Genomic DNA, 26,793 nt, shown 5'->3' with positions numbered 1-26,793 from the left:
ACTACAGACTGATACACTCTTGAAGTCATTCTGTTTCGCTCCATTCTCTCTACATATCCGAACCACCTGAACAACCCTTCCTCAGCCCTCTGGACAACAGTTTTGGCAATCCCGCACCTCCTCCTAACTTCCAAACTACGAATTCTCTGCATTATATTCACACTACACATTGCCCTCAGACATGACATCTCCACTGCCTCCAGCCTTCTTCTCACTGCAACATTCATCACCCATGCTTCACACCCATACAAGAGCTTTGGTAAAACTATACTCTCATACATTCCCCTCTTTGCTTCCAAGGACAAAGTTCTTTGTCTCTACAGACTCCTAAGTGCGCCACTCACCCTTTCCCCCTCATCAATTCTATGATTCACCTCATCTTTCATAGACCCATCCGCTGACACGTCCACTCCCAAATATCTGAATACATTCACCTCCTCCATACTCTCTCCCTCCAATCTGATATCCAATCTTTCATCAGCTAATCTTTTTATCCTCATAACCTTACTCGTTCCAGTATTCACTTTTAATTTTCTTCTTTTACATACCCTACCAAATTCATCCACCAACCTCTGCAACTTCTCTTCAAAATCTCCCAAGAGTACAGTGTCATCAACAAAGAGCAACTGTGACAACTCCCACACTATGTGTGATTCTTCATCTTTTAACTCCAAGCCTCTTGCCAAGACCCTCGCATTTACTTCTCTTACAACCCCATCTATAAATATATTAAACAACCACGGTGACATCACACATCCTTGTCTAAGGCCTACTTTTACTGGGAAATAATCTCCCTCTTTCCTACAAACTCTAACTTGAGCCTCACTATCCTCGTAAAAACTCTTCACTGCTTTCAGTAACCTACCTTCTATACCATATATCTGCAACATCTGCCACATTGCCCCCCTATCCACCCTGTCATATGCCTTTTCCAAATCCATAAATGTCACAAAAACCTATTTAGCCTTATCTAAATACTGTTCACTTATATGTTTCACTGTAAACACTTGGTCCACACACCCCCTACCTTTCCTAAAGCCTCCTTCTTCATCTGCTATCCTATTCTCCGTCTTACTCTTAATTCTTTCAGTAATAACTCTACCATACACTTTACCAGGTATACTCAACAGACTTATCCCCCTATAATTTTTGCACTCTCTTTTGTCCCCTTTGCCTCTATACAAAGGAACTATGCATGCTCTCTGCCAATCATTTATTAAATAATACCATCAACCACTTAAAAACTATATCTCCACCTGGTCAAAAATACAAGAAGAAAACAAATTGCCAGGTCAAAAATATAATGAAGAAACCAGGTAGCCAGGTCAAAAAGGTGATGAAGAAATCAGTTAGCATGGCTACTGTAAGATGATTAATCTCGTTAATTGGTTAATATAAGTTAAGAATTATAAGTTACCAGAGAAGGAAAAGTAATGAGTATATGGCTGAGCCAGTAACTGGCAAGTTATAAGTCAAGGCAGGTCAGTGGTGAGGTAGCAAGTTATAGGTCAAGGCAGATTAGTGGTGAGGAAGCAAGTTATAAGTCAAGGTACGTCAGTGGTGAGGAAGCAAATTAACTTAAACAATTCCACTTAAGATAGTGGCCGAAATATTCACTTTTCTGTTGATGGCCTAAATGATCACTTGTGATGAGCTAAACACTCACACTTGCGGTGATGACTTAAACACTCCCCCTTGTGATGGCCTAAACACTCACACTTGTGATGACCTAAACACTCACCCTTGTGATGACCTAAACACTCACACTTGTGATAGCCTAAACACTCATCCTTGTGATGACCTAAACACTCGCCCTAGTGATGACCTAAACACTTACCCTTGTGGTGGCCTAAACACTCACCCTTGTGATGACCTAAACACTCACCCTTGTGATGACCTAAACACTCACCCGTGTGATGGCCTAAACACTCACTCTTGTGGTGGCCTAAACACTCACCCTTGTGATGGCAACTTGGACAGGAATAGTGACGTCTGGGGTGAGCCAGGCCAGAGTCAGCAGGTTGACGCCATGGATGGTGGTGGTGAGCGGCGCTCCAGCTGCCACCAGTAGGTTGATGATCTTGAGACGGTTGCTGGTAATGGCCAGGGAGAGTGGGTAGACGGACCACTGTCCCACTGGCTCCATGGGTGCCCCTGACCTGAGTAAGCGGGTCGCCTCACTGACATCATCACTCTTACTGATGACATCAAGCAGCTCCTCGTACAGTTGTACTTGATCCTCATAACTCTGCAAAAAAAATTAATGATGTGCTGCTGTACCATAACTCCTGTGCTTAATGTTTTCTTGTTTAATTATTGAAGATGCTAAGCTGTTATGTTGACTTGAAAGCTGAAAGTTAAAATGTTCATCCAGTTCACTGGTTCAGATAACTAGCTGTTCATCCCAACAGTATCGTAATAACTGAATAAATAGAACAGCATGAGGAAGATGGTCGAGTTATAAGCTGGTGAAGGAAGAGACAGGTCGAGGAGAAAACACGTGAAGGAGAATGTAACTCGAAGACAAAGTTAGTCAATGAGAAAGTTATTTGAGGAAAAATAGAGCAAAGAGAAGTTAGGTAGAGGAAAGAAGTCGGATCAAGTAAAGTCAACGATAAAAAAAGTAGAGTAGAAAAAGGTAGAAAGATTATATATGGTTCAATAAATTGGAGTGTGAGCAGGGTAATATTTAGTAAAGGGATTCAGGGAAACCGGTTATTTTCATATAGTCGGACTTGAGTCCTGGAAATGGGAAGTACAATGCCTGCACTTTAAAGGAGGGGTTTGGGATATTGACAGTTTGGAGGGATATGTTGTGTATCTCTATACGTATATGCTTCTAAACTGTTGTGTTCTGAGCACCTCTACAAAAGCAGTGATAATGTGTGAGTGTGGTGAAAGTGTTGAATGATGATGAAAGTATTTTCTTTTTGGGGATTTTCTTTCTTTTTTTGGGTCACCCTGCCTCGGTGGGAGACGACCGACTTGTTGAAAAAAAAAAAAAAATAGGTCATTTATAAAGTAAGAAGATTAAATTGAAAGTAGGTAAAGAATATATTATCTGGACTTGTATATAACAGATAGGGAAAGTAGATAAAAGGGTAGATAGTGGAGAAAGAAGGTTGAAGAGAAAGCAAATAAAGAATAAATTAGATTAATTTAAATTGTTGGGTAAAAGGACACAAGTGCAACTAATGTGACATTTTATTGTGGCAACGTTTCGCTCTCCAGGAGCTTTGTCAAGTTGTTAAATTAGACACATGAGCAACTCTTGGGCATCTTTATTGAGGAAACGTTTCGTCACACAGTGGCTTCATCAGTCCATACAAAGAATAAACTTGAACAGGAGGAGAATGAGGTAATCAGTCCCTCAACCTTGAGTCGATGTGTTCAGTCCATCAATCTTGAATAGAATACGGCATACGAGCGGAGAAGCAGCTTATAAACCGTAGACAGGAGAGGTGCAGCAGTCATAGGTGGTGTCACATTTGTTCAATGTGGAAGTAGGTTGTGCCCAAGAATTAGGCAAGCGAAGAATTCCCTAGTATTAAGATCCCAAGAAGTTGCGGTGTCTGACAGGTTTGTAGATGAATGGTTCACATAACCGACATGTTGATAAATTAGACACATTGGACAAATGTGACACCACCTACGACTGCTACACCTGTCCTGCCATACGGTTTATAAGTTCCTTCTCCGCTCATATGCCGTATTCTATTCAAGATTGATGGACTGACTACATCGACTCAAGGTTGAGGGACTGATTACCTCATTCTCCTCCTGTTCTTCAAGATTATCCTTTGTATGGACTGATGAAGCCACTGTGTGGCGAAACGTTTCCTCAATAAAGATACCCAAGAATTGCACATGTGTCTAATTTAACAACGTGTCGGTTCTCTGAACCATTCATCTACAATCTACAACAACAACAACAATATACTCTCAGGTAAGACCCACGAGTGGGTGAATGGGGAAGTGGGGACAGGCGAAGGGTAGTCGGTGAGAGGAATGTCTTGAGTGATGAGATAAAGTGCCAGGGCTTAACCCAGCTGCGGAGCATTATGAGGCAGTGTAGAGGGAACGTGTGGGGAGCGCAGAGAGAGCAGATTGCAGACAGTTCTGCAACTTGCTGGATGGAAGACTTCTGCTTCTTGATGGTGATTGGTGGCTGCAGGCGACAAGGGAGGAGCTCAAACGTTGATTGGTCATTTCAAAATGGCGTGGTGATTATCTAGACTTGTGGTGGTTTTTTTGTTTTTTCAAAGTAACTGAGTGGTGTTCCATTTTCCAGACGTTTAAATCGTCGGAGAGGAATTTTTATGAGACGAGTTAACGAGTGTCGATATTGAGGGTTTTCGATTAATTTTTCAGCCTGCTGTATAAGGTATGAAAGTTCATTTCCATAAGTAATGTCGGTATCTTCAACAAACTTGACTGTTTTTTGGATGAGGTGAGATTTGAGTTCAGCTGGCTCCATGGCTTGAGGATAATTTTCTGTGGCACAGAAATATATACCATGCCAATTAAGATAGTCGTCGGTATTTTCATCTGGTACAGTATTTGGTCTTGGGTCTTGAGATGGTAGTGTTGGTGCTAGTGAATGTACATTTTCCACTTCATCTTCCATTTCATCTTCTTCTTCTTCTATGGACGAATGAGAGGATGTTTCTGGTGGAAAGGCTTCTGATTGGTCGGTTTCGTTGAGGAATGGAGGCGATGAAGGCTTCTCATTGGACGTTGTTGGAGTGACGTCACTAGTTGTTGATGGTGTTGGAGCTGCTGGCGTAGAGGTGTTGATTAGGTCCTTGGTGAATTTTAATATTTCTTCCGAAGGTGGAGATGCTGGGAATATGAATGATGGCATATTATTTAGTGCAAATAACTCGTTGATGGTAGAGTTAAAAGATCCAGGTACAGCCATATTCTGCACGTGAGCGTATAGTAGACAGTAGTGGATCTTGGTTACGTCACAAGCTGGAGGAGTGATGATGGTGGAGGCTGGCTGAGTAGTAGCTTGAAGTAATTTCGTAGTATTAGCTTGGATCTTTGCAATTGCTGCATACGTTGGTGTGTTGCTAGTAGGTTTTTTCTTTGCTGCTTCTTGTGTTTTCTTCACAATATCCTTTCGTGTAGGACATTTTGCTGCCAGTGTATGGTGGTCGTTACTTTTACAGTTTAAGCACGATGGTTGTGGTGGAGTAGCAGCGGTGCAGGAACTGAAGGTGTGTCCTTCACTACCACATGTAGTGCAGAACTTCTTGTCTTTTACTGGACATGCTTTGGTGGTGTGATGGTAAGAATAACAGTTCCAGCAGTGTTGGATGTACTGATATCTCTCTGCTTCAATGTAGGCAGGACTGATGTAGTAGTAGTAAACAGCAAGACCTTCGTTCGGAGCAGTGGCAGCCATGTTGACGTCGGTGAAGGTGACCTTGAGCATGGACGAAGCATTCGGGATTTTTGTGATGCTGTCAACAGTAGCCCAAGTATTTTGCGTCTCGATGGATGTCTTGAGTTCTGCAGGTGACTGAGACGTCAGAATCTTGTCTAGTTTTTTAAGGAATACTGATTTCCTGGCCCTGAGGGCAGGAGATGACATAACAGTAAACCCTTGTGCAGTAAGTGTAGTGGTGGCATCTGTAGTGAGTAGCTTCTCTGCTTCTGCATCATCGTGACACACAACAATAAATGCTTCTTTCAGAGACAAAATGGCGTTGAATTTAACTTGCAGTGTTCCTTGAACAACCGTTGCAAGAGCAATCTTTGTTGAATCATCAACAGTACCACTTGTTGGCTTGATCTTGACACGATTTGCGTAGCTCATCGTGCATGTAGGTGAAGACGACGCTGGTAAAGGTTCCCCTCCCCAACGGGGATCGCAGGGACACTACTTGAGGAGCGACTGTGGCTTGCCAGTAGCAAGGCCAGCAGTGCAATGCGTCTGTCTCTGTCGTCTGTCTGATCTGTCTGTACAATCTACAAGCTTTGTAAAGCCGTTATAAACAATACATGGACACAGAGGGTATATATAGGCTTACAGTGAGGTGTGATACTAGTGGAAGTAGTAGTAGTAGTAATATTAGTTGTATTATTAGTACTAGTAATACTGTGGTAGTACAATCAATTCGCACATGAGTAAAAGGTTATAAAAGATATTAATTGGGTAACATAAAAATAGGTCAGACAAATATTTCTGTTGGTGGTTGGATCTGAGAATGTCTGTTTCAGTGTTCCCCCCTTTGTTACGTTCTTGTGTAGTATTAGCAGTAGGGACTATGTGATGGCAGCGTTTATTGTTTTGAGGAGGATTTTTACTAATACTTCAGAGATGATTAAGCTGCCTTTCTTTTGCCTGGTTTTGTTAGAAAGAGCGATTAATGATGATTCAAGGTATTTACGTCCGCAGAAATTAGGTTTTCTGATCACTACTCGGGCGTCGTTGAATTTCATGAGGTGATTGGTGGAATTTTCATGTGGTACGCAGGCGTTATTCAAGTTAACGTTCTTACATGCGTTCTTGTGCTCATTGAGACCTATTTCGAGGTTCCTTGCTGTTTCATCTACATATATTCTGTCGCAGCCTCCACAAGGTATAGTGTAAAGTTCTGCATTGACTAGTTCGTGGAGGTCCCATTTTTTCCTACCCTGGATTCGATGGCGACTCTAGTGTTAGTTTGTGCGAGTACCTTCGAAACGTTCAATGCAACCTGGTTGTTAGGGAGGATTATAATTTTGTTAGGAGTGGTCTTGGAGCATGGAGAATTGATGATCTGAAGAGCTCTTTTCATGGTAGCGAGAGGGAGTGTGTATGGTGGTAGTGACAGTGTGTATGGTGGTAGTGAGTGTGAATCGTGGTTTTGAGACGGTATGTGTATGGTGGTTGTGAGAGGAATTGTGTATGGTGGTAGTGAGAGGGAGTGTCTGTGGAGGTAGTGAGAGGAGGTGTGTATGGTGGTAGAGTGTGTATTGTGGTAGTGAGGGGGAGTGTGTATGGTGCCAGTGAGGAGTGTCTATGGTGGTAGTGAGAGGGAGTGTGTATGGTATTAGAGAGAGAGAGTGTGTGTATGGTGGTAGTGAGAGTGTGAATGGTGGTTTTGAGACGCAGTGCTTATGGTGGTTGTGAGAGGGAGTGTATATGGTGGTTGTGAGAGGGAATGTGCATGGTGGAAGTGAGAGTGTGCAAAGAGACACTGAGAGGGAGTGTGTATGGTGGTAGTGAAATTGTTTATGGTGTTTGTGAGAGGGAGTGTGTATGGTGGTAGTGAGAGGGAGATCGTATTGTGGTAGTACGAGAGGGATAGAATGATGGTAGTGAGAGGCAGTGTGCATGGTGGTAGTGACAGTGCGTAGGGCGGTAGGGAGAGTGTGAATGGTGGCAGAGAGAGGGAGTGTGTATGGTGGTAGTGAGAGGGAGTGTGTATAGTGGTAGTTAGAGGGAGCGTCGACGGTAGTAGTGAGAGAGAGTGTGTATGCTGGTAGAGTGTGTACTGTGATTGTGAGAGGGAATGTGTATTGTGGTATTGAGAGGCAGTGTCTATGGTGGCAGTGAGATGGAGTGTGAATGGTGGTAGAATGTGTTTTGTGGTAGAAAGAATGAGTGTGTATGGTGGAAGTAAAAGGGAGTGTCTGTGGTGGTAGTGTGATGGAGTGTGTATGGTAGTAGTGAGAGCGTGAATTGTGGTTTTAGTGACGGAGTGTGTTCTGTGATTATAAGAGGGAGTGTGTATGGGGGTAGTGAGAGTGTGTAAGGTGGTAGTGTGAGGGAGTGTGTACGGTGGTAGTGAGAGTGTGTATGGTGGTTGTGAGAGTGTGTATGGTGGTTATTACAGGGAGTGTGTATGGTGGCAGTGAGAGTGTACAAAGAGGTACTGAGTGAGAGTGTGTATGTTGGTAGTGAAAGTGTGTATAGCGGTTGTGAGAGTGAGTGTGTAAGTTGGTAGGGAAAGTGAGTATGGTGGTTGTGATAGAGAGTGTGTATGGTGGTTGTGAGAGGGAGTGTGTATGATCGCTATGAGAGGGAGTGTGTATGGTGGTTATAAGAGTATGTAAGGTGGTAGTGAGATGGAGTGTGTAAAGTGATAGTGAGAGGGAATGAGTATGGTGGTTTTGAGAGGGAGTGCGTAACTCGGTAGTGACAGGGAGTGTGCAGGGTTGTAGTGAGAGGAAGTGTGTATGCTGGTAGTGAGAGTGTGTATGGTGGTTGAGATTGAGTACTGTGGTAATGAGATGGAGTGTGAATGGTGGTTGTAAGAGGGAGAGTGTATGGTTGGAGTGAGAGGTAATGCGTATGGTGGTAGTGAGAGGGAGTGTGTATTGTGGTAGTGAGAGGGAATGTGTATGGAGGTAGGAAGAGGGATTGTGTGTGGTGGGAGAGAGAGGGAGTGTGTATGATCGCTATGAGAGGGAGTGTGTATGGTGGTTATAAGAGTATGTAAGGTGGTAGTGAGATGGAGTGTGTAAAGTGATAGTGAGAGGGAATGAGTATGGTGGTTTTGAGAGGGAGTGCGTAACTCGGTAGTGACAGGGAGTGTGCAGGGTTGTAGTGAGAGGAAGTGTGTTTGCCGGTAGTGAGAGTGTGTATAGTGGTTGAGATTGTGTACGGTCGTAATGAGATAGAGTGTGTATGGTGGTTGTGAGAGGGAGAGTGTATGGTTGGAGTGAGAGGTAATGTGTATGGTGGTAGTGAGAGGGAGTGTGTATTGTGGTAGTGAGAGAGAATGTGTCTGGAGGTAGGGAGACGGATTGTGTATGGTGGTAGAGACAGGGAGTGTGTATGGAGGTAATAAGAAGGAGTGATATGTTAGTAGTGAGAGACAGTGTGTATAGAGATAGTTAGAGAGAGAGAATGTATATTGGTAGTGAGAGTGTGTATGAAAATAGTGAGAGGAAATTTGTGTGGTGGTAGTGAGAGGGAGTTTGTACTGTGGTAGTGAGAAGGAAAGTGTATGGAGGCAAGGAGAGGGATTGTGTATGGTGGCATAGAGAGGGACTGCATATGGTAGTAGTGAGAGGGGGGGATGTATGCAGGTAGTGAGAGGGAGTGGGTATTGTGGTAGTAAGAGGGAGTATGTATGGAGGCAGGGAGAGAGATTGTGTATGGTGGCAATGAGAGGGAGTGTGTATGGTGGTAGTGGGAGAGACTGAGTATGGTGGTAGTGAGAGAGAGTGTGTATGGAGGTAGGGAGAGGGATTGTGTGTGGTGGCAATGACAGGGAGTGTGTATGGTGTAAGTGATAGGGAGTGTGTATGGAGGTATGCGAGTGAGTGTGTATGAAGGTAGGGAGAGGGATTGTGTATGGTGGCAGTGAGAGGGAGTGTGTATGATGGGAGTGAGAGCTAGTGTGTATGGTGGTAGTGACAGAGAGTGTCTATGGTGGTATTGAGAGGGAATGTGAAAAGTGGTAGTTAGAGGGAATGGGTATTGTGATTGTGAGAGGGAGTGTGTATCTCGGTAGTGAGAGGGAGTGTGCAGGGTTGTACTAACAGGGAGTGTGTATGCTGGTAGTGAGAGTGTGAATGGTGGTTGAGATTGTGTACGGTGGTAATGAGACTGAGTGTGTATGGTGGTTGTGAGAGGGAGAGTGTATGGTGGGAGTGAGAGCGTGAATGGTAGTTGTGAGATGCAGTGAGAGTGGTGGTAGTGAGAGGGAGTGTGTATGTTGGTAGTGAGATGGAGTGTGTATGGTGGTAGTGAGAGGGTGTGTGTATGAAGGTAGGGAGGGGGATTGTGTATTGTGGCAGTGAGAGAGAGTGTGTATGGTGGTTGTTAGAGAAAGTGTGTATGGTGGTAGTGAGAGAGAGTGAGTGTATATTGGTAGTGAGAGTGTGTATGGAAGTAGTGAGAGGGAATGTGTACGGTGGTAGTGAGATGGAGTGTGAATTGTGGTAGAGAAAGGGAATGTGTATGGAGGTAGGGAGAAGGATTGCGAATGGTGGTAGAGAGAGGGAGTGTGTATGGTGGTAATAAGGAGTGAGTATGCTAGTAGTGAGAGAGTGTATGGAGGTAGTGAGAAAGTGTGTGTATATTGATAGTAAGAGAGTGTATGGAAATAGTGAGAGGGAATGTGTATTTTTGTAGTGAGAGGGAGTGTGTATTGCGGTATTGAGAGGGAATGTGTATGGAGGTAAGGAGAGGGATTGTGTATGGTGGCAGAGAGAAGGAGTGTGTATGGTGGTAGTGGGAGAGAGTGAGTATGGTGGTAGTCAGAGGGAGTGGGTATTGTGGTAGTGATAGGGAGTATGCATGGAGGCAGGGAGAGGAATGGTGTATGGTGGCAGTGAAAGGGAGTGTGTATGGTGGTAGTGGGAGAGAGTGAGTATATTGGTAGTGAGAGGGAGTGTGTAGGGAGGTAGGGAGAGGGATTGTGTATGGTGGCAATGAGAGGGAGTGTGTATGGTGAAAGTGAGAGGGAGTGTGTATGGAGGCAAGGAGAGGGCATGTGTATGGTGGGAGTGAGAGGCAGTGTGAATAGTAGGAGAGCGATTGTGTATGGTGGCAGTGAGATAGAGTGTCTATGGTGGTAGTGAGAGAGAGTGTGTATGGAGGTAGGGAGAGGGATTGTGCTTGGTGGCAGTGAGATGGAGAGTGCATGGAGGTAGTGAGAGGGAGAGTGCATGGTACTAGTGAGAGGGAGTGTGTATGTAGGTAGTGAGAGGGAATATGTATGGTGGCAGTGAGAGGGGGTGTGTATGGTGGTATTGAGAGGGAGTGTGTGGTGGTAGTGAAAGGGAGTGTGAATGGCTGTATTTAGAGGGAGTGTGTATGGAGGAAGTGAGAGGAAGAGTGCATGGTACTAGTATCATGTGGGCATCTCTGGGAGGATCAAACTCTGTAGCACTGGCTAACTCATGCTGTATTAGAGGCAAATCTGAATTGGTAGTTACAAATGATACTTGAGGATTTCTCAATACCTGTCGTGTACGTAGGGAATAATGACATTCAGGTTGATCGTCTGACTGAGTATCAGAGGAAGAGAGTACAGGATCAGGAGGATTGTCAGAGTCTGTCACATTAGTCTGGGTTGGAACATCATTATCATCACATACTAACTTCACATGATCTAAATGCGATTCTTTATACTGACCAGTACTAATTTCTCTAACCTTATACTTATTACCAGTGATATGTTCAACTACTCGATAAGGACCAACAAACTTTTGATCAAGCTTTGGCATTGCAGACGTTTTGTTAAAGTTAGTCAGCATAACTCTCGAACCTACTTTGATTTTGGATGGCTTTGCTCGAGTGTTTGCGACTCTTGTAAATTCTGCTGTTGATTTATGAAGTGTTTCACGGATTCTTCTAAAAACACTTTGAGCTAAGCTGGTACGAGTTACTACGAAATCATCAGGGTTGTAATTTGGTTTCGGATTAGAATATAACAACTCATAAGGCAAACGTTTATCTACACCGAACAATGCATAATGTGGAGAGTCACCTATGGAAACATTGTAAGCAGAATTTATAGCACACTGCACATCAGGTATAACTTCATCCCAAGTTTCACTGTTGGGATTGATAGTGGTTCTCAAGACATCAAGTACTTTCTTATTGGTTCGTTCCGCTAACCCATTGCTGGCAGGATGATGAGGAACAATGGTGGATTTAGAGATCTTGTACAAGGTACACAAATTTTCAAGAATCTCATTACAGAATTCACCTCCATTATCTGTTACTAGGGACTTAGGGGTGGTATGCCTGCAGATAATGCGTTCTTTAAACGCTTTAGCTACTGTCTCGGCAGTCTTATCTGCAATAGGAACTAACTTACAATAACTGGTGAAATGGTCTACCATAACACACAGATGTTTGTTGCCTTGGAGGGAACATTGGAAATTAGTTAACAAATCTAGCGCAACTCTTTCCCACGGTTCGCTAGTAGTTGGATACACTTGGATTGGATTAGGGCCATTAGCATTACCTTTATGTTGCATGCAGACACTACATTTCTTAACATACTCAGATATATCAGTTGCCATACGAGGCCAAAAGTATTTCAATCTGGCTTGTTTTACTGAACGATCCATACCAGGGTGTGCAACACCTGGTACATCGTGAACTAGCTGTAAGGCTACATTCACTAGTGACTGTGGAATTACTAACTGGTATACTCTTCTGCTAGGAGTACCCAACTCGGCTGTTTGATACAGTAATTCTTGGTTCATGACAAAGTCACTGATGGGTGCTGGTGGCTTCACAGTAAGAATAAGATCTTCCTGGAGCAGGAATCGAATCACCAGAACACAAGGGATCGGTTCTTTCTTACTGGAGGAATGAACAAACTCGGTGGAGTGGATGACTCCCCCCGGTTGAAAAAAATTAACGCTATAACACGCAATATGAACAAGGGAGAACGAATCTACTATCTCAAACTGCAAGCACAGGAGAAAAGATATGAACACGGTGAACAATGCTGATATTCAATCTGAGTCGCACAAAGTGACACGAGGTATCAGCTATAAACTTCACTTACAAACGTTAACAACGTGGAAGTTACTCGAGAAATAACTTCTTACAATGCACTGATTACTGTCAACTAGGATGGGATCACAATCTGAAACACAAGGGACAACAACAACACTCAAGTGAGCACACTAGCCACAGAAACGTCTTTCTGCAACGGCTTGTGGCATCAGCAAGAGATGGCATAACTCGTTGCAGGTAAAGTTCTTCTCAAAGCGTCCCCTGGGAAGGAACGAATACTTGAACAAGTCGCCATCGCAAGGATAGTAGTCGCACTATCCTGCGTGCATGATGTTGTGGCTGGAGTCCAGACAGGAGTGACAGTATTACTAGTGCCTGACTGCTCGGCTACGTTAATAAGTAATTCACGGATCTATAGGAACTTAATCTGAACTTCACATTTCGCAGCACTTTAACAAATCTCAGATACAAGCTGTGAGAACAAACACATTGCTCAAGGGCTAGGTATTGTCTTTCAGTCAGTAAGGGAATGTTGGTACTGTGGACTGATTCATATTGACTTTGACTGGCATGATACACTAAGTGAACATTCAAAAGTGACTGGGACATGATCTCAGGGAACTTACTCAAGGGCATAAGGCAAAAAAAAAAAAATAGAGAAATGACACAGTAAGCTTAAGTGGAAGAAAATGCTTAACAATTCTGCATAAGTAATAAAAAATGTCTAAGATACACTGCAAGAGGAAGGACAACTCAATGTAAAGAACTGTTGGCCAAGATAAAAATTACATTGAAATTTACTAGTAAAAATATTACTGGAGACTGAATTAAATACTCTTGCTAATAAAGAAATTAATTAATATAATTTTAAATCAATGTAAAAAGTATAAAATAAAATTACTAAATTGTATGCAACGAGAGATAACTGGGAAATTTAAATATTTTCTAAGAATGCATAAACAAAATTAAAATATAATGCAAAGACAACATCAGGAAAATTAATAAAATGAAAAACAAGATGCAATAATGAACTGAGAATAATAATGCATAAAAATATCAATAAAAGAAAATAATTCACTGCAGAACAAGTTCAACAAAATAATTCACTGCAGAACAAGTGCAACAAAATAAGGTGTAGAAATAATCACTGCAATAATAAAGTCTCACTGGGAAAACTCAGGTTAAATAATAAAATAGAAATTATGAGAAAAAAAAACTGATTGAACACTTTAACTCTTAATTGTAAATTAGACAAAACAATTTACTCAAACAGAGTAAAGAAAACACTTTACGTTAAAAGTAATTGAAATTACATCAAGAGTGAATTTGTTCAAAGAAATATAAAAATTATGAATAAAAATAAAACAAGGAACAAAACGGAAGTGAAACACTTACAAGTGGCAGGGCACACAACACATACAAGTGGCGGGGCACACAACACTTACAAGTGGCGGGGCACACAACACTTACAAGTGGCAGGCCACACAACACTTAATCACGTATTCATTATTTTAGTATATTCTTACAACAAAATCTTGCTGTGACTGATACGACAAAAATTTGCTGGCAAAAATAATGGTACACAGTCTGCGAAAAAATTCAGGGAATGAGACACTGCTGGCATATGAGAAAAAGGTACACATAGAAATAAATGGATAATTTGGTATACTGGGGTGAATATCACTGCATGAAATACAATGACAAATACTGGAGAATACAATGCTGAAAGAATACCAATTAAAAAAATGAATTACTTCACATGGAGTGACTGACTGGTACACTACACAATAATACTTACTACAGACAGAGAGTAGCATAAAATAAAACAGATAAAAAGATATGAGATGAGCGAAAACACTGAAAAATATTGCAAAAATAATGAGTCAAAGAAACACTGAGTCTACACTGAAAATACAAGGCATAGAGTACACAAGAAATTCACTATAAATGTCTCACACACGCAAATGTCGTTAAATGCAAGAAAAATGTCTCTAAACAGAAAATTATCACTGGAGTCTGGAGTAGTAGATGGGATGACTGGTGATGAGGGTAGGTTGTCGAAGGTTGTCCTGCGCGGTGATGACTGACGCCTCCTACACTCACTGTTGTCGGAAGAAATGCGCTTTCTCGGTGAACTCACATAACTGGCTTTATCGTTGGCGCTCAGCTACAATCTTGACCAATTATGTGAGCCAAAACAGTATTAGGACCCGGTAAAAGGGTGCAAAACAGCCACAGGTAGATGAGGTGGGTGGCTGGTGTCCGTGGTGGTGGGTGGGGTGGGGCAACAGAAGTGACCCTGCTGGCTCTCACTGGCACGCACTCCACTCACTACCCACGAAGGTGGCGTGATAAGCCACTCTGTGCCACAGGAATGATGAAAATCACTCTTTAGCATCCAACTGGGAGCACAAAGCGATACATGAAACAATACTTCAAAGGAACTTGTGTGGCTTACTTCTCTCTCTCAGCTGGGTTAGAAGCTGGGTTGGCTGACTGGCTTAATCCACGAGAATGGCTGACTGGAAGACGGGTAACGATGCACACAGCATGAAGGAGCAGGTGGATGACAGGAGACAGGCTGGATATAGGCTGACTGGCGTTCACTTCCACAGTCTGGCTTACTGACTGGCTTAATTGCAAAATCCGGGTCAACCCCTCGGAGATTGAAGCAATTAGCACACGAACTAAGCCAGGAAGCTTGAAAAGGCTGCAACAGGCTTGCAGGCTGGGGTGGTGTGAGTGAGGGTAAGCGAGTAGCTACGGTTGACCTTTGACCCGCCGGCTCCCCCACAAAGTCTTCTAACGTCTTGAAATACCCTTAATTCCACATTCCCACACCGTTGCCACCATTTATCATGTGGGGGTTCGAACACGTGGATAGGGTAAAAATACTCACGTAGGCTGGTAGTACGTATATTACAGATAGTGTGTGAGGGGCGCCACAGCCGAACCTGTCTCTCTCTGATCCTTGGCTAGACTGACTGCCTGAGGAGTGCCCATGGGCGAGGGGCGCTTGAAATCCTGCTAGGTCAGCAGCAATATGAACAGACAGTGATTCACGCAGAGACGGTTGGTAGTGAGTCATCTACTGGTACACTGGTTACTGGTAACTGGTTACTAGGAACTGGTACTACTACTGAGACTAGTGAGAGAGAGTGTGTATGGTATTAGTGAGAGGGAGTGTGTATGGTGGTAGTGAGAGGGAGCATCTGTTTTGGTAGTGAGATGGAGTGTGTATGGTGGTAGTGAGAGGGAGTGTGTATGGTGGTTGTGAGAGGGAGTGTGTACGGCGGTAGTGAGAGCATGTAAGGTGTTAGTGAGAGGGAGCGTATATGGTGGTAGTGAGAGTGTGCAAAGAGGTACTGAGAGGGAGTGTGTATGTTGGTAGTGAATTGTGTATGGCGGTTGTGAGACGGAGTGTGTAAGTTGGTAGTGAAAGTGAGTATGGTGGTTGTGATAGAGAGTATGTATGGTGGTTGTGAGTGGGAGTGTGTATGGTCGCTGTGAGAGGGAGTGTGTATGGTGGTTATGAGAGTGAGTATGTAAGGTGGTAGTGAGATGGAGTGTGTAAAGTGATAGTGAGAGGGAATGAGTATGGTGGTTTTGAGAGGGAGTGCGTAACTCGGTAGTGACAGGGAGTGTGCAGGGTTGTAGTGAGAGGAAGTGTGTATGCTGGTAGTGAGAGTGTGTATGGTGGTTGAGATTGAGTACTGTGGTAATGAGATGGAGTGTGAATGGTGGTTGTAAGAGGGAGAGTGTATGGTTGGAGTGAGAGGTAATGCGTATGGTGGTAGTGAGAGGGAGTGTGTATTGTGGTAGTGAGAGGGAATGTGTATGGAGGTAGGAAGAGGGATTGTGTGTGGTGGGAGAGAGAGGGAGTGTGTATGGTGGTAATAAGAAGGAGTGATATGCTAGTAGTGAGAGAGATTGTGTACGGAGGTAGTTAGAGAGAGAGAATGTATATTGGTAGTGAGAGTGTGTATTGAAATAGTGAGAGGGAATTTGTATGGTGGTAGTGAGAGGAAATTTGTATTGTGGTAGAGAGAGGGAAAGTGTATGGAGGCAAGTAGAGGGATTGCATATGGTGGCATAGAGAGGGAGTGTGTATGGTGGTAGTGCGAGGGGGTGTATGCAGGTAGTGAGAGGGAGTGGGTATTGTGGTAGTGAGAGGGAGTATGTATGGAGGCAGGGAGAGGGATTGTGTATGGTGGCAGTGAGAGGGAGTGTGTATGGTGGAAGTGGGAGAGACTGAGTATGGTGGTAGTTAGAGAGAGTGTGTATAGAGGTAGTGAGAGGGATTGTGTGTGTGTTGGCAATGAGAGGGAGTGTGTATGGAGGTAGGGAGAGGGATTGTGTATGGTGGCAGTGATAGGGAGTGTGTATGATGGGAGTGAGAGCTAGTGTGCATGTTGGTAGCGACGCAGAGAGTCTATGGTGGTACTGAGAGGGAATGTGTAAAGTAGTAGTGAGAGGGAATGAGTATGGTGATTGTGAGAGGGAATGTGTATCTTGGTAGTGAGAGGGAGTGTGCAGGGTTGTACTAACAGTGAGTGTGTATGCTGGTAGTGAGAGTGTGTATGGTGGTTGAGATTGTGTACGGTGGTAATGAGACTGAGTGTGTATGGTGGTTGTGAGAGGGAGAGTGTATGGTGGGAGTGAGAGCGTAAACGGTAGTTGTGAGAGGTAGTGTGAATGGTGGTAGTGAGAGGGAGTGTGTATGTTGGTAGTGAGGTGAAGTGTGTATGGTGGTAGTGAGAGGGAGAGTGTATGAAGGTAGGGAGAGGGATTGTTTATGGTGGCAGTGAGAGAGAGTGTGTATGGTGGTTGTTAGAGAAAGTGTGTATGGTGGTAGTGAGAGAGAGTGTATATTGGTAGTGAGAGTGTGTATGGAAGTAGTGAGAGGGAATGTGAATTGTTGTAGAGAGAGGGAATGTGTACGGAGGTAGGGAGAAGGATTGCGAAAAATGGTAGAGAGGGAGTGTGTATGGTGGTAATAAGAAGGAATGAGTATGCCAGTAGTGAGAGAGAGTGTGTGTGGAGGTAGTGAGAGAGTGTGTGTATATTGATAGTAAGAGTGTGTATGGAAATAGTGAGAGGGAATGTGTATTTTTGTAGTGAGAGGAAGTGTGTATTGTGGTATTGAGAGGGAATGTGTATGGAGGTAAGGAGAGAGATTGTGTATGGTGGCAGAGAGAAGGACTGTGTATGGTGGTAGTGGGAGAGAGTGAGCATGGTGGTAGTGAGAGGGAGTTGGTATTGTGGTAGTGAGAGCGAGTATGCATGGAGGCAGGGAGAGGAATTGTGTATGGTGGCAGTGAGAGGGAGTGTGTATGGTGGTAGTGGGAGAGTGAGTATATTGGTAGTGAGAGGGAGTGTGTATGGAGGTAGAGAGAGGGATTGTGTAAGGTGGCAATGAGAGGGAGTGTGTATGGTGAAAGTGATAGGGAGTGTGTATGGAGGTACTGCGAGTGAGTGTGTATGAAGGTAGGGAGAGGGATTGTGTATGGTGGCAGCGAGAGGGAGTGTGTGTGATGGGAGTGAGAGCTAGTGTGTATGGTGGTAGTGACAGAGAGTGTTTGTGGTGGTATTGAGAGGGAATGTGTAAAGTGGTAGTGAGAGGGAATGAGTATGGTGATTGTGAGAGGGAGTGTGTATGGTGGTAGTGGGAGAGAGTGAGTATATTGGTAGAGGGAGGGAGTGTGTATGGAGGTAGGGAGGGGGACTGTGTATGGTAGCAATGAGAGGGAGTGTGTATGGTGAAAGTGAGAGGGAGTGTGTATGGAGGCAAGGAGAGCGTATGTGTATGGTGGGAGTGAGAGGTAGTGTGAATAGTAGGAGTGAGAGCGATTGTGTATGGTGGCAGTGAGAGGGAGTGTCTGTGGTGGTAGTGAGAGAGTGTGTATGGAGGTAGGGAGAGGGATTGTGTATGGTGGCAGTGAGAGGGAGTGTGCATGGAGGTAGTGAGAGAGAGAGTGCATGGTACTGGTGAGAGGGAGTGTGTATGGAGGTAGTGAGAGGGAATATGTATGGTGGCAGTGAGAAGGAGTAGGTATGGTGGTAGTGAGAGGGAGTGTGTGGTGGTAGTGAGAGGGATTGTGAATGGCTGTATTGAGAGGGAGTGTGTATGGAGGAAGTTAGAGGAAGAGTGCATGGTACTAGTGAGAGGGAGTGTGTATGGTATTAGAGAGAGGGAGTGTGTGTAGTGGTAGTGAGAGAGAGTGTCTGTGGTGGTAGTGAGAGGGAGTGTGTATGGTGGTTGTGAGATGGAGTGTGTATGGTGGTTTTGAGAGACAGGGTGAATGGTGGTGGTCAGAGGGAGTGTGCATGGTGGTAGTGAGAGTGTATGAAGAAGTACTGACAGGGAGTGAGTATGGTGGTAGTGAAAGTGTGTGTGGTGGTTGAGAGAGGGAGTGTGTAAAGTGAGAGTGAGTATGGTTGTTGTGAGAGAGAGCATGTACGATGGTTGTGAAGAGTGTGTATGGTCGTTGTTAGAGGGAGTGTGTATGGTTGTTATGAGAAAGAGGGTGTAAGGTGGTAGAAAGAAGAGTTTGTATGGTGAAAGTGAGAGGGAATGTGTATGGTGGTTGTGAGAGGGAGTGTGTAAGGTGGTAGTGAGAGTGTGTGTGTAGGGCGGTAGTGAGAGAAAGTATCCTGGTAGTGAGAGTGTGTATGGTGGTTGTGAGAGTGTGTACGGTGGTAGTGTGACAGAGTGTGTATGGTGGTTGTGAGAGGGAGTGTGTATGGTGGGAGTGAGCACGTGTATCGAGGTTTTGAGAGGCAGTGTGTTTTGTGGTACTGAGAGGGAGTGTGTATGTTGGAGTGAAAGGGAGAGTGTATGGTAGTAGTGATAGGGAGTGTGAATGGTGTTAGAGTCTGTATGGTGGTTGTGAGACCGAGTGTATATACTGGTAGTGAGAGTGAGTGTGTATGGTGGTGGTGAGAGTGCGTATGATAGTTGTGAGATTGAGTGTGTATGTTGGTAGTGAGAGGGAGAGTGTTTGGTGGAAGAGTGTGTGTCGCGGATGTGAGAGGGAGTGTATATGGTGGCAATGATAGGGAGTGTGTATGGTGCTAGAGAGTGTATGGTTAGTGAGAGGGAGTGTGTCTGTTGGTAGAGTGCGTAATGTGGTATGGAGAAGGAGTGTGTATGGTGGTAGAGAGAGGGAGTGTGTATAGTGGTAGTGAGAGGGAGTGTCTATGGTGGTAGTGCGAGAGAGTGTCCATGGTGGTAGTCAGAATGTGTATGGTGGTTGTGAGAGCGAGTGTGTATGGTGGTTGTGAGAGGTAGTGTGTATGGTGGGTGTGAGAGATAGTGTGTATGGTGGTAGTGAGAGGCAGTGTGTATGGTGGTAGTGAGAGGGAGAGTCTGTGGAGGTAGTGGAGGGGGAGTGCAAGGTGGTAGAGTGTGTATTGTGGTAGTGAGGGGGAGTGTGTATGGTGTTAGTGAGAGAGACTGTGTATGCTGGCATTGAGAGAGACCGTCTGTTGTTGAAGTGAGAGAGAGTGTGTATGGTATTAGAGAAGGAGTGTGTATGGTGGTAGTGACAGTGTGCAAAGAAGCAGTGAGGGGGAGTGTGTATGGTGGTAGTGAATGTGTTTATGGTGTTTGTGAGAGGTAGTGTGTATGGTGGTAGTGAGAGGCACTGTGCATGGTGGTAGTGAAAGACAGTGTGTTGGGTTTTAGGGAGAGGGATTTCGTATGGTTGTAGTGAGAGGGAGCGTTTATGGTAGTAGTGAGAGTGTGAATTGTGGTAGAGAGAGGGAGAATGTATGGTGGTATTGAGAGGGAATGTGTATGGCGGTATTGACAGTGTGTATGGTGGTAGTGAGAGGGAGTGTGTATGTTGGTAGTGAGAGGGTGTGTGTATGGTGGTAGTTAGAGGGAGAGTGTATGGTGGTTGTGAGAGTGAGTGTACATGATGGTAGTGAGAGGGAGTGTGTAATTTGGTTGTGAGAGGCATTGTGTATGGTGGTAATGAGTGTGTATAGTGGTTGTGAGATGGAGTGTGTATGGTGGTAGTGAGATGGAGTGTGTATGGAGGTAGCGAGAGGGAATGTGTATTGTGGTTGCGAGGGGGAGAGTGTAAGGCAGAAGTGAGAAGGTGTGTGTATGGTGGTATTGAGAGAGTGTATGGTGTTAGTAAGAGGGAGTGTGTAAGGTTGTAGTGAGAGGGTGTGTTAATGGTGGTTGTGAGTGTGCGTGTTGTGGTTGTTATAGACAGTGTGCACAGAATTATTAAGAGGGTGTGTGTATGGTGGTAGTGAGAGTGAGTGTGTATGGTGATAGAGGGAGTGTGTGTGGTGATAGTGAGAGGTAGTTCGTATTGTGGTATTGAGAATGCGTATGCTGGTAGTGAGAGCGTGTATGGTGGTACTTAGATGGAGTGTGTATGGTGGTAGTTAGAGTGAGTGTGTACTGTGGAATTGAGCGGGAGTGTGTATGGTGGTAGTGAGAGGGAGTGTGTATTGTGATAGTGTGAGAGAGTGTGTATGGTTGTAGAGGGAGTGTGTATGGTGGTTGTGAGGGGGACTGTGTATGCAGTGAGAGGGAGTGTGTATTGTTATAGTTAGATAGAGAGTTTATGGTGGTATTGAGATTGAGTGTGCATGGTGGTAGTGAGAGGGAGTGTGTATGGTGGAAGTGAGAGGGAGCGTGAATGGTGGTAGTAAGAGTTTTTTTTTTATATTTTATTTAAAACTCAGGTACAAAATATATGGGTACATAATCAATATGTAACAAGATACAGGCAGTGAACAATAATCAACTGTGACTACACAGTACTGAAGAAGCACATATATAATGACAGAACTGGCTGCTGCACTCAAATCAAACACCTCTTGTACGTACTATGCTTCACATGAAAAGGTGGTCATACATATATATACATATATATATATACATATACACACACACACATATATATACATATATACATATATATATATATACATATATATATACATATATACATATACACATATACATATACACATACACACACATACATACATATACAACCCACCCAGTAAAGCTTACACTCCCCCCCCCATGAAAACGTGCCACTTTCACCTTAGATACACAGTGACAAATCTCTTATACATACACATTTGTAAAAGCATTAAAAACTTCAATGACAATATATATATAAACACAATCCAGCCAGCTAAACGGCTGACACTATAATACAAGGAATGTCTGAACCTGATGGCTCACATCCACCATAGAACACAATCCACCCTACCCTCATATACCCTATGGTAATAATTAATATCGTGCACACTTCAACCCCCCCCCCCCCCCCATGCCTAGTAACTGTGTCTGCCGTCACCACTCAACCACCAACAGTCCTTGATAGTAATTAGCGTCTTATAATATATCACCCTAAAAACACGCTACACACATAAACCTACCACAATAATAAATAAATTTACACATTATTCCCTCCAGCAGACAGATTATTTACACTGTCGGAGATAATCTATACATCACATCCTACAGAGACTGGAACAACATTAGACATCTAAAATAATATGGACATGTGTATCACATGACCTGCTATTGCAGAGATTACTTACACTCCTACCCCCCCCCCCCCCCAAGTTGAAAAACTGACCAGTTTCACCTGGCTATACACAAGATCAAAAACTCATTCCACTTGAACATATATAATGAAAATGTGAAAAAACCATCTGTAACAATATATAAGCAAAAACAACCCCAGGCAAGATCTTACATTATATACAATACCAAAACGTTTCCAATAGTTAAAAACAGGTATGAAACCTCATTATTATGACAAGTTACATTGCTCATATATAGGTAGACATGTATAATTACAGGTTAAAATATGCTTATATACTAACATGCTTATGTACATCCTTACAAAACATGAAGGAATCCTTAGATAATTTATAATCATCGGTGTTCACAATAACACCAAGACATTACATTGAATACCACATTGAATATCACCTCAACATCCTTCCTCACACAATTCCACACACACACACTCACACAATCGACCTCTGCAACCCCCCCCCCCTGGGAAGGCCAGCCCGTTCATTCCCCTGACCGCTTATAAAGACCATAAATCCCTCAAAAGAAAGTCCCTGTAGCCCTCCGAGAAATCCCTCTCCCACCTTCTACCATATATTTCCCTGTTGCGACACTTTGTCCTATAAAAGGATGCTGCTATGGCCATCCTACGTTCCTCCGCCCCTTTGTCTCTCATTGCCCATGATATATACACAAAATCAACCATTAAGTAAGCCACTGCCCTTTGAACCTTTACCCCAACCCCACCTACATCTAAACTAAGAGCTCTCAAAACCGACAACCCTTTCCCCCCCACATACCGGATTACTTTCCCTAACCATTCCCGCACAATCCCTAGGCTTTCACAAAAATAAACTACATGAAAAGCTGATTCATCTACCCCACAAACCTGACACATCCCACCCTCCCTTATTCGCCTATTTCGTAAAACAACCCCAGACGGCAATATTCCGTGAAGAAACCTATACATTACCTCCCTCACGCGTGGCCGGATGCGTAACCCTTTTAATCGGCCCCAAATGTCTTCCCATGCGTACATCGGGTACACTCCTTCCGTTGCCACTACCACCCTAGGCCATATCTTCCTCTCCATGGACCCTACCCGCATGTTTCTCGGCTCTCTGACCATCATCAATAGACGCAACAACTCCTCACCATCTCTCAAATCTTGTCCCTTCCACCATCTCCGAAGATCTCCCTGCAGCATCCCCAACCCTCCACTCCCTTCCCCCCGAGCCCTTAGCAACCCATGTTTCACATATACACACTTCAACCTTCTTTCCAAATGAATTAACCCCAGCCCTCCCAAGGCCACCGGAAGTGTTACCACCTCTCTTTTCAACCAATCGCATCCTGAACCCCAGATAAAACGGAAAACTCTGCTCAACAATCTCCGGACATCCCCATACACCAAAGGGTACAAAGCTGCCACATGCCATATTTTACTGTACAAAAGCACATTGACCACAATGACCCTCTGGTGTAGCGTAAGATGTGTCGGCCTCAATCCTGACAATCTTCCCAATACCCTATCTACCACACCCTTTGAATTATTCTCCCTCGCCATCTGAGCATTACCCATATACACAACTCCACAAATTTTCACCCGGTCCACGACACTCCACCTCACCCCCCCACCCCCGCCCTCCTGCCCATCCCATTCACCCAATATCATGAGCTTTGATTTATGCACATTCACTGCCATACCTGTTGCCATCCCAAAAACATCTATAACTCTCTCCAGACCCTCCAATCCCTCCCTCCCACTCACTAGGACAGTTGTGTCATCAACGTAACCTATGATACTGGGACTCCCACCTCGTATGTCCTCCCTTACCCCCTCCTGTATGCACATTTCCACTGCCCTATAAAACGGATTCTGTAAACATGCAAATAATATTTGTGACAACGGGCAACCTTGCCTCAATCCCCTGCCCATTTTCACATGCAACCCCACCCTCCCATTTATCTGTACACACATCCCAGCTCCCCGATATAAAGTACGTGCCCAATTCACAATGTCCTCCCCGAACCCTTGCCACTCCATGATTCTCCACAGAGCCTCCCTCTCGACACTGTCATATGCCGTTCTCCAATCCAACGCCAATACCCCACGTTCCCCCTCTTGTGGACCCTCAATAAACCTTCTAATAACCCCATGCCCCTCATACATTGATCTCCCCGGAATCCCATATTGACCCCTCACTATTACCTTTCCAATGACCTTTTTTATACGATTTCCCAAAATTTTTGCAAAAAGTTTGTAGTCTGCACACATGAGTGATATCATTCGGTAATCTCTCACTGTGCACTGACTTTCACCCTTTGGCACCAAAACTACTAGTGCTGTCGCCTGCAAAGGTCCCAACGCACCCCTCTCTTTTATGATATTAAATAATTGCACCAAAAAATCTTTTAATACTCCCCAATGCTGTATGTAAAACTCCGCAGGCAGCCCATCTATCCCCGGTGCCTTACCCCTGCTCATACTCATTAAAGCCGTCCACACCTCGTCCTCCACAATAGGCCCCTGTAACTGTTCCCTGTCGTCCCTGTCCAGCACACTCCGCACCCATCCCCCTGTCTCTCTTAAAGCCCCCTCGCTCACACCCACACTCCTCATATGTGCACTAAGCCAAGAATCAACATACCCTCCCATCCCCTCCGTTGTCACCAAGTCTTGTCCCTCCCTATACCCCTCGATGTCCTCAAGAACTCTCAAACCCACCATTTCCATTGCAACACGCCGGCGCCCCTGCCCTCGCAGGACACATGCCGATGGTCTATCACCCCACATGACCTCCTCCAACCCCCCTAAAACCCTTGCCGCATCAAACCTCTCATTTTGCACTTCCATTAGGCGTTCCTTCACTCCTTGTATGTCAGCCACAGGGGCTCCCATCCCCCCCCTTCCTCTCTCATAATACTCCCTTAACTGCCCCTCAAGATACCTAATAAGCCCATAAGCCAACTGATTCTCGTGCCTTCCCTGTCGGACATAGAACTCTCGAATCCTCGTCTTCGCCGTCACATCCCACCATCTCAACACATCCCCATTGACTTCCATCCCTTCCCATAAGCCTTTCCACCATTGTGCAAATAGGACCCTCCCCTCAACATCTTGAAGCAACCGAACATTCAATTTCCAATAACTCTTATACCTGTTCGGCCGACCCTCCCATCCCAAATCCACCAAAACACCTCTATGATCAGAAAAAAAGACATCCAAAACCCTTACACTCCGCACCACAGCTTTCCTTGTCACGTATATCCTGTCCAGCCGTGCAGCATACCCCTGCCTCACAAAGGTGTGCTGCACCTCCCACGCCGCCCCCCCCCTCTACATCCACCAACCCCACCCCTGTTAACAGGTCCCTCAGAACGCCAGAACAATATCCTGCTCCCCTAGGTTCCACATTCTTGCGGCGTATAACGCAATTCCAGTCCCCTCCCACCACAGCTAATGCTGGAAGCGACCTTAAGTGATACACCAACACTTCACGTACAAACTCATTCTTCACTCGACTGTCCCCCTCCGCCGGACCATAAACACACACAAAAGACATCTTATCTCTTCCCCATGTCCCATCCACTCTTATAACCCTCCCCTCACCCCCCTCCTCACAATGATGTACAGTAAACGGGCTAGCCTCCCTCACCAAAATAGCCACTCCTCCTTTCAATCTCGTTGAGTGTGCCGCATATACAGTATACCCCTCAATCATCAACATACAACCCGGCTTGTGGTTGTGCTCTTGCACAAACACTACATCTACACCATACCTAATGAGCATCTCATGAAACCATTCACACTTCCTAGAATTTTTCAGACCATTAACATTTATAGAGAGACTCTTGAATTTGTCAATGGAGGTTTTCCTTTACGTATTGCACCACCTTTATCCCCCTTCCCCTTTATACGCCCTTGATCTTCAATCACCATTCTGTGATCTGCTTTCACATGCCCCTTGCCCCTGGACCCCCCAGGTCCATGCTCAACCACTTCAGCCCAAACCTTTTTGCCCGAACGCTGTGCCGGAGTGAGCACATCCACATCGTCCACGTCCGAGGGCACTGCCGCTCTCTTCCGTGACACTCGAGCCTTTCTTCCCGCCTCCACCTGGAAGCCATCCCCGTGCACTTCCGCCACCACTGTGCCAATTTGCAACCCAGCCTCAACCTGGGTCTCTGACATGCCTCCCCCCCTCTCACCACCTGGAACCCCAGCAGCATCCAGGGCACCCACAAGCCCCTCAACTGTGACCTCTCCTGGGGTCCCTAACAGGTCGTGGAGGACTGAATCAATGGTAGCCTCCACGGCCCTGTCCTCACCCAGTGACACCACATCTTTGGTCGCCGGTGCCTGCCCGGCAGTGCATGTCTCTCTCGGAAGAGTTACACACTCTTCCTCCCTCAAGGCCTCCTCGACCTCCACACTCCAAGCCTTGTTCAAGGAAACCGACTCAGGTCGTGCCAAATCCAACGTCCCAAGGTCCTCTGATGCCTCCTTATGCTGCTCCTTCGCCTGTGTACCCTGTTGCTTAACACACTGCGCAGCAATGTGATCATATGCACCACATAATCGACAGGTACGTTGTTGCCCTGCGTAAGTCACCATTACCTGAGTCCTGAAGTCTTCTAGGAAAATATAGGAAGGAATAGGATGCCTCAATGTCATTTTTAAGGAAAAACTTCCTTCAGGCATCCCAGAATATGATCCTTCCTTCCATTTCCCCAATGTCGCCATATGAACAGTCCCAAACTTCTCGAAGACGGCACGTAGGTCTGCCTCATTAGCCTCAAAGGGTAC

The 26,793-nt window shown here is 44.9% G+C and overlaps 1 protein-coding gene across 1 annotated transcript in view; it reads right to left on the bottom strand.

Moving 5' to 3' along the window:
• The window catches only part of LOC138855463 (ankyrin-1-like), a 154,902-nt gene that overhangs the window by 68,129 nt on the left and 59,980 nt on the right, over positions 1–26,793 (bottom strand). Inside the window, exons 2-4 of the mRNA XM_070104938.1 lie at positions 6,399–6,645; positions 4,607–4,842; positions 1,954–2,248 (exon numbers count right to left, since the gene is read on the bottom strand). Coding sequence (XP_069961039.1) covers positions 1,954–2,248; positions 4,607–4,842; positions 6,399–6,645 — 778 coding nt within the window. The remainder of the gene's footprint in view (positions 1–1,953; positions 2,249–4,606; positions 4,843–6,398; positions 6,646–26,793) is intronic.

This window comes from Cherax quadricarinatus, chromosome 95 (genome assembly GCF_038502225.1).
Source record: "Cherax quadricarinatus isolate ZL_2023a chromosome 95, ASM3850222v1, whole genome shotgun sequence".
Classification (NCBI taxonomy): Eukaryota; Metazoa; Arthropoda; class Malacostraca; order Decapoda; family Parastacidae; genus Cherax; species Cherax quadricarinatus.
This window is presented reverse-complemented; position numbering and strand designations above follow the sequence as displayed.